The sequence below is a fragment of the Alosa pseudoharengus genome, unplaced genomic scaffold (assembly GCF_046254945.1).
Source record: "Alosa pseudoharengus isolate Yale_2024_CS ecotype anadromous, Long Island Sound unplaced genomic scaffold, YU_APseudo_1.1 YU_APseudo_1.1_scf_15, whole genome shotgun sequence".
Classification (NCBI taxonomy): domain Eukaryota; kingdom Metazoa; phylum Chordata; class Actinopteri; order Clupeiformes; family Clupeidae; genus Alosa; species Alosa pseudoharengus.
This window is the reverse complement of record NW_027468620.1, coordinates 28,649,933-28,663,448: the sequence shown is the minus strand read 5'-3', so window position 1 is coordinate 28,663,448 and position 13,516 is coordinate 28,649,933. Positions and strand designations below refer to the sequence as shown.

At 37.1% G+C, this 13,516-nt stretch overlaps 2 protein-coding genes across 2 annotated transcripts; one reads left to right on the top strand and one right to left on the bottom strand.

Moving 5' to 3' along the window:
* Positions 1-450: 450 nt before the first annotated feature.
* LOC143124555 (transmembrane protein 150A) lies at positions 451-4,104 on the bottom strand. Its single transcript, XM_076286179.1, has 7 exons — positions 3,773-4,104; positions 3,103-3,150; positions 2,927-2,998; positions 2,771-2,838; positions 2,512-2,642; positions 1,956-2,133; positions 451-1,730 (listed from the first exon to the last, which is right to left on the bottom strand). Exons 1-7 carry the CDS (start codon positions 3,835-3,837, stop codon positions 1,543-1,545), a joined length of 750 nt encoding a protein of 249 aa, XP_076142294.1. The 5' UTR covers positions 3,838-4,104; the 3' UTR covers positions 451-1,542.
* A 984-nt stretch (positions 4,105-5,088) lies between these two features.
* On the top strand, positions 5,089-13,039 carry LOC143124554 (NFU1 iron-sulfur cluster scaffold homolog, mitochondrial). Its single transcript, XM_076286178.1, has 8 exons — positions 5,089-5,188; positions 5,856-5,941; positions 9,922-10,057; positions 10,407-10,473; positions 10,599-10,716; positions 10,854-10,917; positions 11,289-11,463; positions 12,288-13,039. The coding sequence occupies exons 1-8, from the start codon at positions 5,121-5,123 to the stop codon at positions 12,354-12,356; spliced, it is 783 nt and encodes a 260-aa protein (XP_076142293.1). The 5' UTR covers positions 5,089-5,120; the 3' UTR covers positions 12,357-13,039.
* The last annotated feature ends 477 nt before the right edge of the window (positions 13,040-13,516 follow it).

The following is a 13,516-nucleotide window of genomic DNA, read 5'->3' as shown; positions in this document are numbered from 1 at the left end:
GAGCGTAGGCGTATGTCAATCGAGTCAGTTGCAGCCAGCCACAGTCATCTTCAACCAGTAACAGGAGATACGTTCTGCTATTTGCGCAGTTAGCAGTTTGCTAATATGTATCAAAACATAACACCACTTAATTTCAGGTTAAAATGCATTGTAATGCGTGTTACCGAAGTTTGTACCGAGTAAAATATTACCCAATTGTTTTTTGTAATGCCTTACATTACCACGTTACAGCAAAAAGCAATATAGGCCTATTACAGTAATTACATTACTTTTGTAACTAGTTACTCCCAACACTGAACATAAATAAAATGTATACACCTCTGTACAGAGAGGCAGATAACCAGCAGGTTCATTTGTTTTAACCCAACTTATTATCAGTGTGTATGTGAAGTGCCTGCTGTTGAATATGAAATGACTACCACATAACATAGCCAAGAGCAGACTTTGAGGTGTTCTTAACAAAGCATTTATGCATTTAATGGTGGAAATATTGCGGATCCAAGTCACCACCAAATTAATTTTAAATAAATATACATAGATTTAAACATCAACTGTCTAAACAATAAACAGCAACTGTAAATTTGATCAAATACAATATCCTAAAATACATTGTTTTGTCAGTTGGTGAAAATGCTTAATTTTGTGATTACATACTGAATTAAAAACTGGAAAATGTACAAGTTGTAAACAAGTGATGACTTACAGTGTGTACTACAATGTAAACCAGTTCGCTCTGCTTCAAACTAAATCTTAACTATTAGACTGATACTATTGGGAAAAAGTGATCTGCAATAACTGCACACATTCACAAAGTGCAAATCATTTTGCTTACAAAAGTGCAATACGGTACCACATGGAAATGTGTATACCTGAATAAATTACAATTATTAGCTGTCCGTCAGAATAAAAACGCCTGATAATAACGACCTCATAATAATAATAATGCCATATTTGCCATATTTCTGAAAGTATTTCTTGAATTTCCCCTGGGGATCAATAAAGTATCTATCTATCTATCTATCTAGAAACTGGAGAATGGGTCCTACCGGTGACTCTTAGTGGACAGTATATCAATTAGTTATTTGGTGTTAAGTCAGTCCTGCAACAAAAACATTCATCTAACATAACTTCAGTAGTGGTACACAAAGTGAATGTAAACTGAATGTGTAATCATAAACACTTATATGACTTCCATTTTAATGGCACTTTATGCATATCAGACTGATGTCCTTGGAATATCTCTGGCATGGAAGAACATTTTGGTAGATGGTTTCCAAACGTACACTACTAGCAAAGATGCAGTTCTCAAAATAGTTCTCGGTTCAAAATAGTCTACAAAAATATAAGTTTCTCTGATGCTGTTAATACCTAAAAATTGCACGAAGTTCATTTATCCTGATCAAGTAGTAACCAACAGCCTCCCTGGGATAACCAGATGCATCCCAAAGATCTTCTTTCTGGAAGGTAATCCGTTTTGGTGTACATGGGGATGGGAAATACAAATAAATAACGGAAATTGGTACTCCTGATTAGGGCCTGGTCTCAGGCCAAAATGAGTGGTTTTTGCTCATCCCTTTTCTCCAGGAGTGAACTCAGCATTGATGATGAGAAAAAGAAAAACTCCACCCCAAAGCTCAGCTCATACATTTCCATATTCACACTGAGGGTCCACTCAAAAATGGCAGAAATATGTCTGTAAAAGTAATCTGTTTGGACGAAGAAAATACAATCTGATAAGCCAAGTTAAGGACAAAGATGGGACTCTGGAGATTCCTTCACATCGCTTTAAAAGTTGGAATATTTCAGCCACACTCTCATTAATAATTCATTATTATAGTATGCTCCCTGGGAAGTCTTACAATATACCTATTATCTCTATAAAAGTAATACTTTTTCCATGTTATCACAGAATGTAATTTATAATTGACTGTTGTCTTGCTTCGGTGAAAGGATACAAAGGATGGTGACCAAGATCTGGATTGATGTAGATATGACACGTGCTGGGTAGAGGTAGCGCTCCAGTCCGGTGAGAAGGCACCTGCTGGTGAGCCAGGTGAGGAGGAGGCTGTAGAAACACAGGCACACAAAACTCACGGCGGCACCCAGGTAATGCAGCAACACCAGTTCAGCCGGCTACAAGAGACAGACAGGAGAAACAGGAATTTAGTAATGTAGGTTTTCAACAAGTTGCTGTCTGGCAGTGGTAGTATAAACTACAGGCTTTTTTGGACTATTCAAGAGAAGCCAGCATATTCTCTTATATTGTTTGTGTTAATTGTGTTTAACAGATCATTTTTGTGCTGTTACTCAATCTACCTAAATTTCAACAAATTCAAATAGAGTTCAAACAGATCTCTTGTACCAGAAAATAGCCTTCTTGATACCTTTTGTCCCCTTATGCTGAATATACAATGACTGTACATTGCGCCTGTCTTTAATATAGTGTTTAGTGTTTGTAGTGTTTAGTGTTTATTAAAAGGGTGTGACCATCCCTTCGCCTGTAGCACTTACATTGCAGTTCCCTGCCACAAAGGCACCAGCTGACGCCACACAGCCAAAGACCAGAGCAATTTTACTGAGGAGTGACTGACCGATGTTTCTATCCAGGATGTGGGCATGATGAAATATACAAAACACCAGAACTACAGGAGAAAACAAGATTTTAATCAGTTATCTTTCCCGTATAATATGTGAACTGTAAATGCTCACTTTAGCGTGATGTTGTTACAAAACAGTTTAGTTACACAATTAGTGTGTAGGATCGACTCACACAAGAATGCCCCAGCGTTAATGGTGGCAGAGAAAAGGGAATTTTCCGGAAACATAGTCCCGCTGGAGCTATATTAGCGGGGAAAAGTTAACAAAAATAAGTATAAATCACCATATTAACATCACACAAATGTATTTTACATCCACTCTTCCTAACCTTATGGTAGGGGCTTTGAAGGTTGTACAGCAGTGTCCGGAATCGTTTGTTTGGCATGAGTTCCTGTAGTCCCTAGAGACAACAAAGTGATTGAGTTCACCAACTATATAATGGTAATGATAAATGTAGGTTATCATCTACAATAAGCACTTTGAGTTTGAAGAGGCTTCACCTACCAGTTGCTAAGTGAGCACACATGTCCATTCCCTAGTGCCAGTGCATATCTAGAAGATTAAAATGAAAATCAAAGAACATTCACAATCTGTATTGTTGGGTGCATCATGTCTGTACTAGTAGTATACTATGTAACTCTAAAATTAAGAGGTACAATGTTTATCGAAATACAATACAGGAGAGTCATTGCTGGATTAATAAATAACCAGGAACTCAATTAATGTTGGCTAAGGATGTGTCCGCAAGCAGCTGTCAGACAATAGAATGTTAATACTGTTTGTAGTCTCAAATGTCACCTGCCTGCATACTGAATATAATGAAGAACAGATTTGATGCATAAGATTTGGATTCTTGTACACACGCTGAACGTATGGGTACAAACCACAGATGATCAAAATCATGGCTAATAATATAAGATGGCTGGTTTCATTTTGAGAACTTACACAGTCACTCAAATTAGTCTAAGCAACTAAATTGAACAATAGCTGTAAGCAAACCACTCATTTTTCTGTTAGCCCAATTCAGATTAAAACTTACATTTCATACTTACACTTTCATACTATCATTACTGATCAACTTCAATGCAATGCACAGATTCTTAAGGTTAAAAAGGAATGTCAACATAATAATACATAGGTTTACACTAAAACACTTTACAAAAGGAACACTTACACTGACCAGGATCCAAAAAATGAAACCGCAGAGAGCGCGATAGGGATAATAATCCAGAAGACCATGTCTTGTGTTGATATTTAGAAATGCCGAGACACTAAACAGTGCAGGTCTAGGTGTATGATTAGAAATATCTTAGGAATTGTTTTACACCAATCATTTAACAGTCTGAGATGACATGTTAAGTACACCCAAATCAAGTTACATGTCTTTTAGCTGTAGATGAGCATAAGGATAGGTAGGCAGGCTGACGTTTGCGTCTTCCACCAGAAAAGCAGCATTCCTCGCCACCAGTCCTTCAACAATTTGTTTCAGGCCTCTTTAGCCACTCCTTGCAGGGAACTTTCCTGCCCTGTCAGAAAACAGCCGCAAGGAAAATTGGGGTGAGTCATTTTACCTTATCATCGTGTTTGCTTTAGGCCAACACAAAACAACCAATCATGCTCTACAGCTCCTGCCAGGAAGAAAGCCTTTTGTTTTCCTACTTATGAAAACCCTCTATCTCTAAGTCCATGTTTGAAGTGCAAACATGAAGTGCAACAAAGTCCTCAATTACCATAATCTTTTGTCAAGAATTCTTATGCAGTTTCATACAACAAAATGTTTTAGGATTGTTTAACAGGACTAAAAATGTACTACACATTAAAATGGACAAAAATAAACATGCTCCTCTGTAATATGGGTGTGACATGCTTGATTTTTTTATTTTTATTATTATTCATCCCCACTGCAAAGACAGCTAGTTGCTGACAGACAGGCAAAAGAATGTTAAGCAACTCTTATGCACAGCTTGACATTGATATTATTGGAACCTACCTGATGTTTCCCAACTCTTTACTCAATCACACCATGGCAGGCTTATGAGGAGTTTTGATGAGGTAACACTTTAACACTCTTGCTGCCAACGTCTCCCTCCCTTTTTGCATTCATGCAGTGATTGAAATCTGTCATCACAAAGTTCATACGTTTGGTCTGAGATTTCACTTCAGTTATTTCACATGATTTTAATTTTAATTAAAGAAAATAAAGCTATAAATCAAAGCATCAGGTTCAAAACTAAACATAGGCTAGGCCTCTTTCCTAATTAATGTTCACACCAGCCCGTCCTTATTTACTTGCTTATTTTCTCTGTTCACACCTAGCCAGCCTATCATGAACAGATGTCCACTTAGATGCCTACAACTCCTCGTAATCTAATGATATGATTCCTCAAACATAAGAGTAATCTAATATCAATTCGGCCATTGGGAATTTACAACACTAATAAGTTATTCACAAAATGTGCGGCGGATTTTTAAGGGATAGTGTAAGACAGCTAAATTGGGTCCTGAATGTCAAAACAATTGAAATGGCGGCTACTGCAAGATGGAGTCTGTTGCCGTTATTACGGTCACGCTCAGTTACACATCATTTCAGGTATAAACACTGATTTATATTCACGTTTGTAAGACTAACAATAATATACCAACTACAATTTGTGATTTGAAGTGTGTTGTATCATAATAAACTGGTGAACAACTGTAACCTGATGGAACGTCAGATGCCTGACCTAGCAGGCTCACAAACTCAGAGCATGTCGTAGACGGTTGGGCTCTGATAAACTACTGATCGCAATCTTAAACTAGTAGCTGCTACTAGTGCTAATCCTTTGCTTTAACTCGTTGGTTGCGCACTTCAGATTTTTTTTCATCTGCTTTGTTTTTTAGGCAAAGTACATTCATGCATATTTTATGTTAAGTTTAACGTTAGATATCTTGCCGTATCATTGCCTAGTAGCTACTGTAGCTCTTTAGCTTAAATGTTAAAATGCTAAATGTTAATAGCTTAACATTTACTGTATGTCGCTTTGGGCGTCCGCCAAATGAATAAATGTAAATGTAATGTATCGATAACGTTACGTTTATTAAAACTCCGATGTTTAATTGCTTTAAGTTAAACTTGTAGACTGCGTTAGAAGTGTTACTAACTAACAGTTCCCTCTGACCAAATTATGACAATTTGGTCAGTCGAAGTGCGCAATGTTTTTATTAAAGTAGCCTAAGTCTAGTTAAACGATATGACTGGAGTATCTTTTATCTATCAGGTGCCCAGTAACGGAGAGAAAGAGGTGCTTCTCTCTATCTGTTGTCCGTCATGTTAGAAAACCTCAACTTCCCTTTATGGGACCAGGTAAGGAAATGTAAAAATGTATCAGGGAGTGGGTTGCTTGTGTTCGCTTGTTATCGTCAATGTTAGATTCTATATAGGGGAACGACAATTTGCCTGAACGAAAAGTTGGTTGTACTCCGAGCATTGTCCTTTTGGAATATGACTTTGATTTACAGTGCCGTTCAAAAGTTTGGGGTCACTTAGACATTTACATTCCACTCCATTATAGACAGACTACCAGCTGAGATCAGTTGCATTATTTTTTAATCAAGGCAGCAATTTTCAGATTAAATTATGTGCTTACATAATTGCAAAAGGATTCTTCGATGTTTTCTCAGTTAGCCTTTTAAAATGATATCAGATTAGTAAACATAATGTGCCTTTGGAACATTGGATGAATGGTTGCTGATAATGATGGGCATTTGTATACTTATGTAAATATTGTATTAAAGATCAGCCATTTCTTTCTACAACTGTAATTTACAACATTAATGATGAAAAAAAGGACATTTCTAAGTAAATCCAAACTTTTGAACTAGTGTGTACACACTAGTTCAAAAGTTTGGATTTACTTAGAAATGTCCTTTTTTTCATATTTCATATTTTTTCATCATACTTTTTTATATTATAACTTAAGAGTTATACTTTTCACAGATTTTATTGATAACGCGGTAATGTAAGGCATTACAAAAAACAATTGGGTAATATTTTACCCGGTACAAACTTCAGTAACGCGCATTACAATGCATTTTAACCTGAAATTAAGTGGGGTTATGTTTTGATACATATTCGCAAACAACTGCGCAAATAGCAGAACGTATCTCCTGTTACTGGTTGAAGATGACTGTGGCTGGCTGCAACTGACTCGATTGACATAAGCCTACGCTCATTATTTTCAATTTATCAGACTCAACTAGGATATGAAGAACAGTTAAGTGCACTTTGTGTGTGAAACCGAAAGATCTCTATACCTCGCGAAATAGCACAATTAATTTAATGACACATCTAGAGCGGTGCCACGCTAATCTTTTTGATTCTTGATAAAGCATAAATGCTCTTCATGTCAGCTTTGTGCTGTGAACTTGAATTAAAGAGAATGAAGGGATAGAAATGTAAAAAAGATGGGGACTTGGACTTAGGTCGCAAAAACAGTGACTTGACTTGCGACTCCACTCAAAAGACTTCAGACTTGACTCGGACTCGAGCTTCGAGACTCCTAAACAAGCTGTATTTCATGCAATTATTGCTTTTTTAATCTAAATTTATTCATGTATTTCTATTTTATTTTACTGCTACATATAGGCCTACTTTGTGAAACGTATAATGAGCGGCATGGCCTTTTGCCAAAATGGGCAATGTGACGCATGCGCTATGTGCGCACACTCACAGATATAAATGCATTGACCATGGCGACAAGAAGTCCTCCCTTTTATCATTACTTTCGGTTACAAAAACTTTGTGCACAGAGGAAATAAGCTACATGTAAGGTGTGTGGCACCAGGATAAATTATGCCTATTCAACAACGTCTGATTTCATCAGGCAACAACGCACTCAGATAGGTCAGTCACTTAGGCCTAGCATATATCGTCACAGGTGACAAGCTAACCATCGCAAAGTGTTCTAATGCTGGGAACAGGCTGGGATGGGCAAAAATACATCAGAATGTATTTCAAAATAAAATACCTAATACCCTCATTTTTAATGTATCAAAATAAACTACAAAATACAGTAACCATATTATGTAGGCCTATCAAAATAAAATACTGTATTTTTGTATTTAGAAAATACTCAAAATACTTTTTTCAAGGAAGTATGGAAGCACTGCAAAAAAGCTTTTTAATATCCCAAACATTTAGCCTATTAAAACGATATAGTAAAAAACAATGCAATTTGGCCTGTCATACCAAATAGTATACCGTATGCAAGTTCATGTAGTGTGATCAGAAGAATAATTCAAGAATTTACATTTACATTTAGTCATCTGGCTGATGCTTATCCAAAACGACTGACAGAGCTTTCAATTAACCACATTATAATCAATAGGCCAAAATCATAAATGTGTATCTGTGCTGAATTTCGTAATTCAAGTCCAGTGCAGAACTGAATAAGAAAATCATAAGGCTATAGTATGTGAGAAACTTATGCCTTAATATCTCCAACCTCAAGTATGCAGCTAATAAGGAAATATAATTGTTATTTAATTAAACAAGGTGAACTTGTCCCCACTGTAGAATGCAGAAAAGGATGCTACAAGGAAGGGAATTCAAACACACTCAACAACTTACCATCTATTGATGTCATTGCGGTTCATTGAGATATCTGACATTTTTTCTGTTAAAGATTGGCATGGAGACAATAGGACATGGTTGCCTTTGTCGGTGTCCTTATGTGAACTTGCACAGGTAAACTTGCTCATCTTTACTTGCGTACGACTTCACACCAGTGCTTCAGACCAGAGCTGATGCTTCAACAATAGCCGTCACTGAAAAGCTGTGAGTGTCTTTGAACACAGCTGTTCTCACATTAGCTGATTGCGATAAAAATAAACCATTGTTTATTTACCAATTTACCAATTATTCATTACACCTGTGTAGTATCTACTTTTTTTTGTGTCTTTCACATATAGTATTTTGCAGTATTTCTAAAATACAAAAATACACACCAAAAGACCAATAAAGTATTTTGATACAAAATACGGACACATTTCCTTCAACCCAAATTAATACAAATGACAAAATACTATTTTGTATTTGAAATACAAATACATATTACATGTTTCAGAAATACTACCCATCCCTGGGAACAGGCAGATTACATCTTTATAGTTGGCCATATGATGATATACTTAGGTTAATACTGTATTTCACCAGTTAGGGCACCAAAATGGCCACTGTGTAGCCTATCTTGAAAAGTTTTGGGTTACAATATACAGGTAGTGGGCTCTCTGTTGATTTTAATGAGTAAGCCTAAGCCTAAAGCATTTCTATCACAATTTTCCAGACTTCGACCCTTTGTCTGCTTTTAACAAATTTCTGGCTATGATTGTTCCTTGTATTGCATCATGAGCTATCACTGCGCCTATTGCATTCTACTGTTGTTAGCCTTAAGCCTAGCTCAGTCATTATGTTATACCACATCGCCCTCCATTAGAAGTGCAATGAGCTGCATTGAGCATAATAAACTGCATTTAGAATTCCAATTCATCCATCCATATTTCTAGATATTTTGGTAAAAGAAACTTAAAAGTAATACAATAGTAGTGTAATGCCTTACAATTCAGAGACAGTAATATTATAATGTAACAAATTACTTTGAAATGACAGTAATAAGTAATACATAATACATTACGATTTTGAAGTAACTTGCCCAACACTGGTAGTCTATATCAGAACACCTGACATACAATCTAAATAGTCCACAAGAAACCTCAAAGTGTTACCTTTCATTTGAGACCAGGATTATGCTTCTACACAAAGGGGTTCATGTGCAGTAAGCATTTGAGTGTCAGTATGCATTTTGGATAACAAAAAGTCCTATGGGGAGTTTCCATAGGCATTTTACAAAACGCATGAGCATACCTTGGCAAATAATGGTCTAAAGCACTCATATTTTCATTCTATATTGATCTACTTTTGCACACAGCCTCACAAGACCTGGTGCTAGGGCTCAGTTGTGTTTCTAAGGGATATCAAGTGACCCAGAGGGCTGAAATGTGGTCAGTTCAGAGATGCTTGTAATCCGGCAGAAAGAAAAAAATATATTCTAGCCTCTGTAACTCTGTGTGAGTACATCACACAGTTATTTTGACTGTTTCCTACGAAAACTACAGGTTCTCAGCTTTCTATAGAGGTCCAACATTTGATGGTAGGTCCCAAAAGAGGTGGGAACAATGCCCTTGTAAATAGGCACAGTGCAATTTCAGGCAAAAACTTGAAATTTGTATTGAGATCTATGTGGTTAACCTTTTTTACAAAGGTTGCTTTCTATTTGTCCATTTCAGTGAGATGGTTGTCCATTCAAACCCAAGATACACCAAACCCCAGAAGCCTGAAGTTCATACCTGGTAAACCTGTCTTGGGAGCAGGGACACTGGATTTCCCCACTTCTAGTACTGCAGAATGTTCTCAATTAGCAAGGCAAGTAGTATTGCATCATCCTGTCAATTACTATCAAGATCTTAGCTTTTTTGTAATGATGAATGGTAATGAGCTTGTAGCATAATACTTTTGTCGGGCACTGAATGTCTACTCATACATCCTGTATTATCTGTGGATATACTGTGTTTTGTCCTTGAATATCATGGTCTTGAGATTAGACATGATTTTACATTTTCTGAAATGTTCTGTCTTTGTTCCTGAGGCACTTTTCTCACGAGATGTACTTAAAATACGCTTGCTGCCTCTTTTCTTGTGATGCACATCTAGTCACTTTACAATTATTCATTTCAAAGGTTGTAACAGAGGCACTGTGTTTTTCCCTCCTCAGCAATCTCTTTGAGGTTGAGGGAGTGAAGAGTGTCTTCTTCGGCCCAGATTTCATTACTGTGACAAAGGTCTCAAAAACATTACTAAATATAAACATGCGTGATTTTTTACTCCTTTAGTCCTAATATTAAATTTCTTCAATGAATGATGCAACCTCATTTTGGTGTGCTCTCTCCCCATCTGTAACCTGTAGACAGATGATGATGTGGAGTGGATTGATATTAAGAGACATGCCATTGAAATCATCACAAAATTCTTTGAGAGTGGAGAACCCATTACAACTGGAGCTACACAGTCTCACTCGGAGAACAGTAAGCTACTTTCTTGACATCTCTAATAGGCTGGTTGCTGCTGTGCTCTCTGCCCAAGCAGTTTCATTATTTGGAAAGGTCAAAAGCTAGCTCCTTTGTTTTGGAAACTAGCCAAATAGTTCTTGTTGTTTCTATAGGTCTCTCTGAGGAAGATGACGAAATTGTTTCAATGATTAAGGAGCTCCTGGATACAAGGATCAGGTAGGATTCACATAGTAACTCACAGGCAGTGGTAACTGATTTTACCAAAGATGGACAGAAGTCTCTACAGATATTTTGATGAGTTGTCTTTTCCCTGTGCTTCTTACAAAACAATCTGTTATGGTTTTGAAACCCATTGCATTAGTCTTGTAATCTGAAAGATGCACCAGCCAGTGAACATACACCATGACTCACTATAAGATCAAAAAAGGAGGGGAAATGGAATTATCTTTAAGAGCCTGGTGTACAAAGAACTTTAGCAAAGAACTGATAAAGGCTTTCTGAGAAAAAACAACAATTAAATGAACAATAGGTGGCACACAATGCACATAACATTTGGATATCACGTTTTTTTGGTCTCCTCTTCACAGGCCCACTGTGCAGGAGGATGGTGGTGATGTCATCTTTAAGGGGTTTGAGGATGGCACTGTGAAGCTGAAACTGGTTGGCTCCTGCACAGGCTGTCCTAGCTCCACAGTTACCTTGAAAAATGGCATTCAAAACATGCTTCAGTTCTACATACCTGAAGTGGACGACGTGGAACAGGTAAGAGATGTGTGCTCGTGAAGTAAGGCGAAAAGAAGTGCTTGCTCTCCTAAGGAAGTAGAACAATGGTCCAAAGCAGTCAAAGTGCTAAAAAGTCTAACTAAAGCTAATTTAGTAAAGGGCACAATCTATTTGCAAATTTAATACGATGAGCAAGATCCTGAGCTCACATCGGCGGATCACCTCAATACTCATACACACCACATGCCAGACAATAGCTTTAGTTCATGCATGAGACACTGAGTGACCGAGATGACCAGCCCACAATTTGGTTGTGGAATTTATCAGCCGCTTTTGTCCAAAGGTGGGATGTGGGCTTGGTGTTGTAGGTGGAAAAGAAGGTGCAGGAGAGGTTGTTCTCTTTTGAAAAGATGCAAAACTATTTACTGAATAACGAAAAACTTGCTTTAAGCTTGCAAAAATAGCAAACTAAGTATAGCTAAGTCTTCACTCACTCTTACATACTTCTGAACTGCAGTGGAATTAATTACTTGCGTATCAGATCTAGGGAAATTGTGGTTCATATATTTGAATGATCCAACCGCCTGTCTGTTTGATTGGGCCTCTGCCGGCCTAGAAGTTCCTAGCATACTTTGACGCTCATACAACAGATTAAATCTGAATGTTTCTTGTTATTCTAACACTCTGGAATGTCTTGTGTGGAACTGAAATGGCTTATCTCCTGCTGTTACTGCATGTATTAGATATCATGACTAATGGGACTTTCTATGCTGTGGTGATGGATTGTCTTGAGTCATTGCAACCATATCAGAGCGTTATTGTGGAACATGTGTTCTCATTTCACAAGTGTTGTCTCCTTATAGGTTGAAGATGAATTGGATGAGATCACTAATAAAGTGTTCTCTGAATTGGAACGCAAATTGGACTCCTAGCCTGATCTTGCTACTTCAGGTTTGGCAGACTACTTGTAGAACAACCCTGACATACTTCAGGTTCTGAGCAGCATCCTAACAACGTAGTGTAATATTATGGTCAATGGTTAAAATTTTTAGCTTTGCACTTTCCAATATTTATATTTATTTTATTTTGCCTCTGTAACGAGCCTCAGTCAGTTGTATGCATTACAAAGGGGTTTGCAAATGAAATGTTGTTAGATATCATTGTCCTTGGAAAGTTGCAAATGCTGAAGATGGTTATGATATATTTGTTGCATATTGCAAGTGATTTTCGGGTGGGGTTGGGGGGTTGTTTTCTGATCATTTGAAATGTGACATTACACCCAAAGCAACTTCAGAAAATGAAAGACCAATTGTATAGATTGTGTTTTTAAAAAGAATGCAGAAAGAAAAAGCAGTTCCAGAATTAACTTCCTTTTCCTGAAGGCCACACATCTGTGATGTGGATGGACACAGTCAAATTTAGTGGGGATTTAAATAGAAGTTCAGACACAGATTATTACTGTCATAAAATGTAAGTTTGGACATGAATTATAACCAAATCATACTGCTCTAGGTGAAAGTTACAGTGACTGTTCTGTTACTTTTGCCTGGTTATTGTCTCACTTACTGCACTGTAAGCTATGCTTTGTGTTGTATTAAAAAAAATCATACTCATATTCCTCCTTGTCATTTGTCTATGTTTGTCTCTGTGTGTCATGAATCCAGTGATGAGAAAATCTGGTTTCCTTTTTATAAAGTGTAAATTCAGTTTATTTAATGATAAGAGTCCACGATTCTGGTGAAATGTTAGTAATTTTTGAGCTAATCAAACCGTATCCTTTCTTTCCGGGCTCCTGAAGCAACGGGTTCATGGGTTGAATGCATTGCTCAGTGGAACCACTTCCCATTTACAGAACTTTTCTAACACCAAGGTTTTTTTTCTGTGTGCACACACTGAACGGACAGAACTGTGACAAAAATTGTATGGGATCAGAATCAACTACACCTTTCATATACCATTTACCGTATTATATAGAGTATTGTTGTCAGGGGTAATTGCTAACACATACAGATTATTTAAATGTTTCTTTGAGAATTCACCAAAGACATTATTGTTAGAACACTATTTGGTTCAGGGCATCTTTTAATTTGAA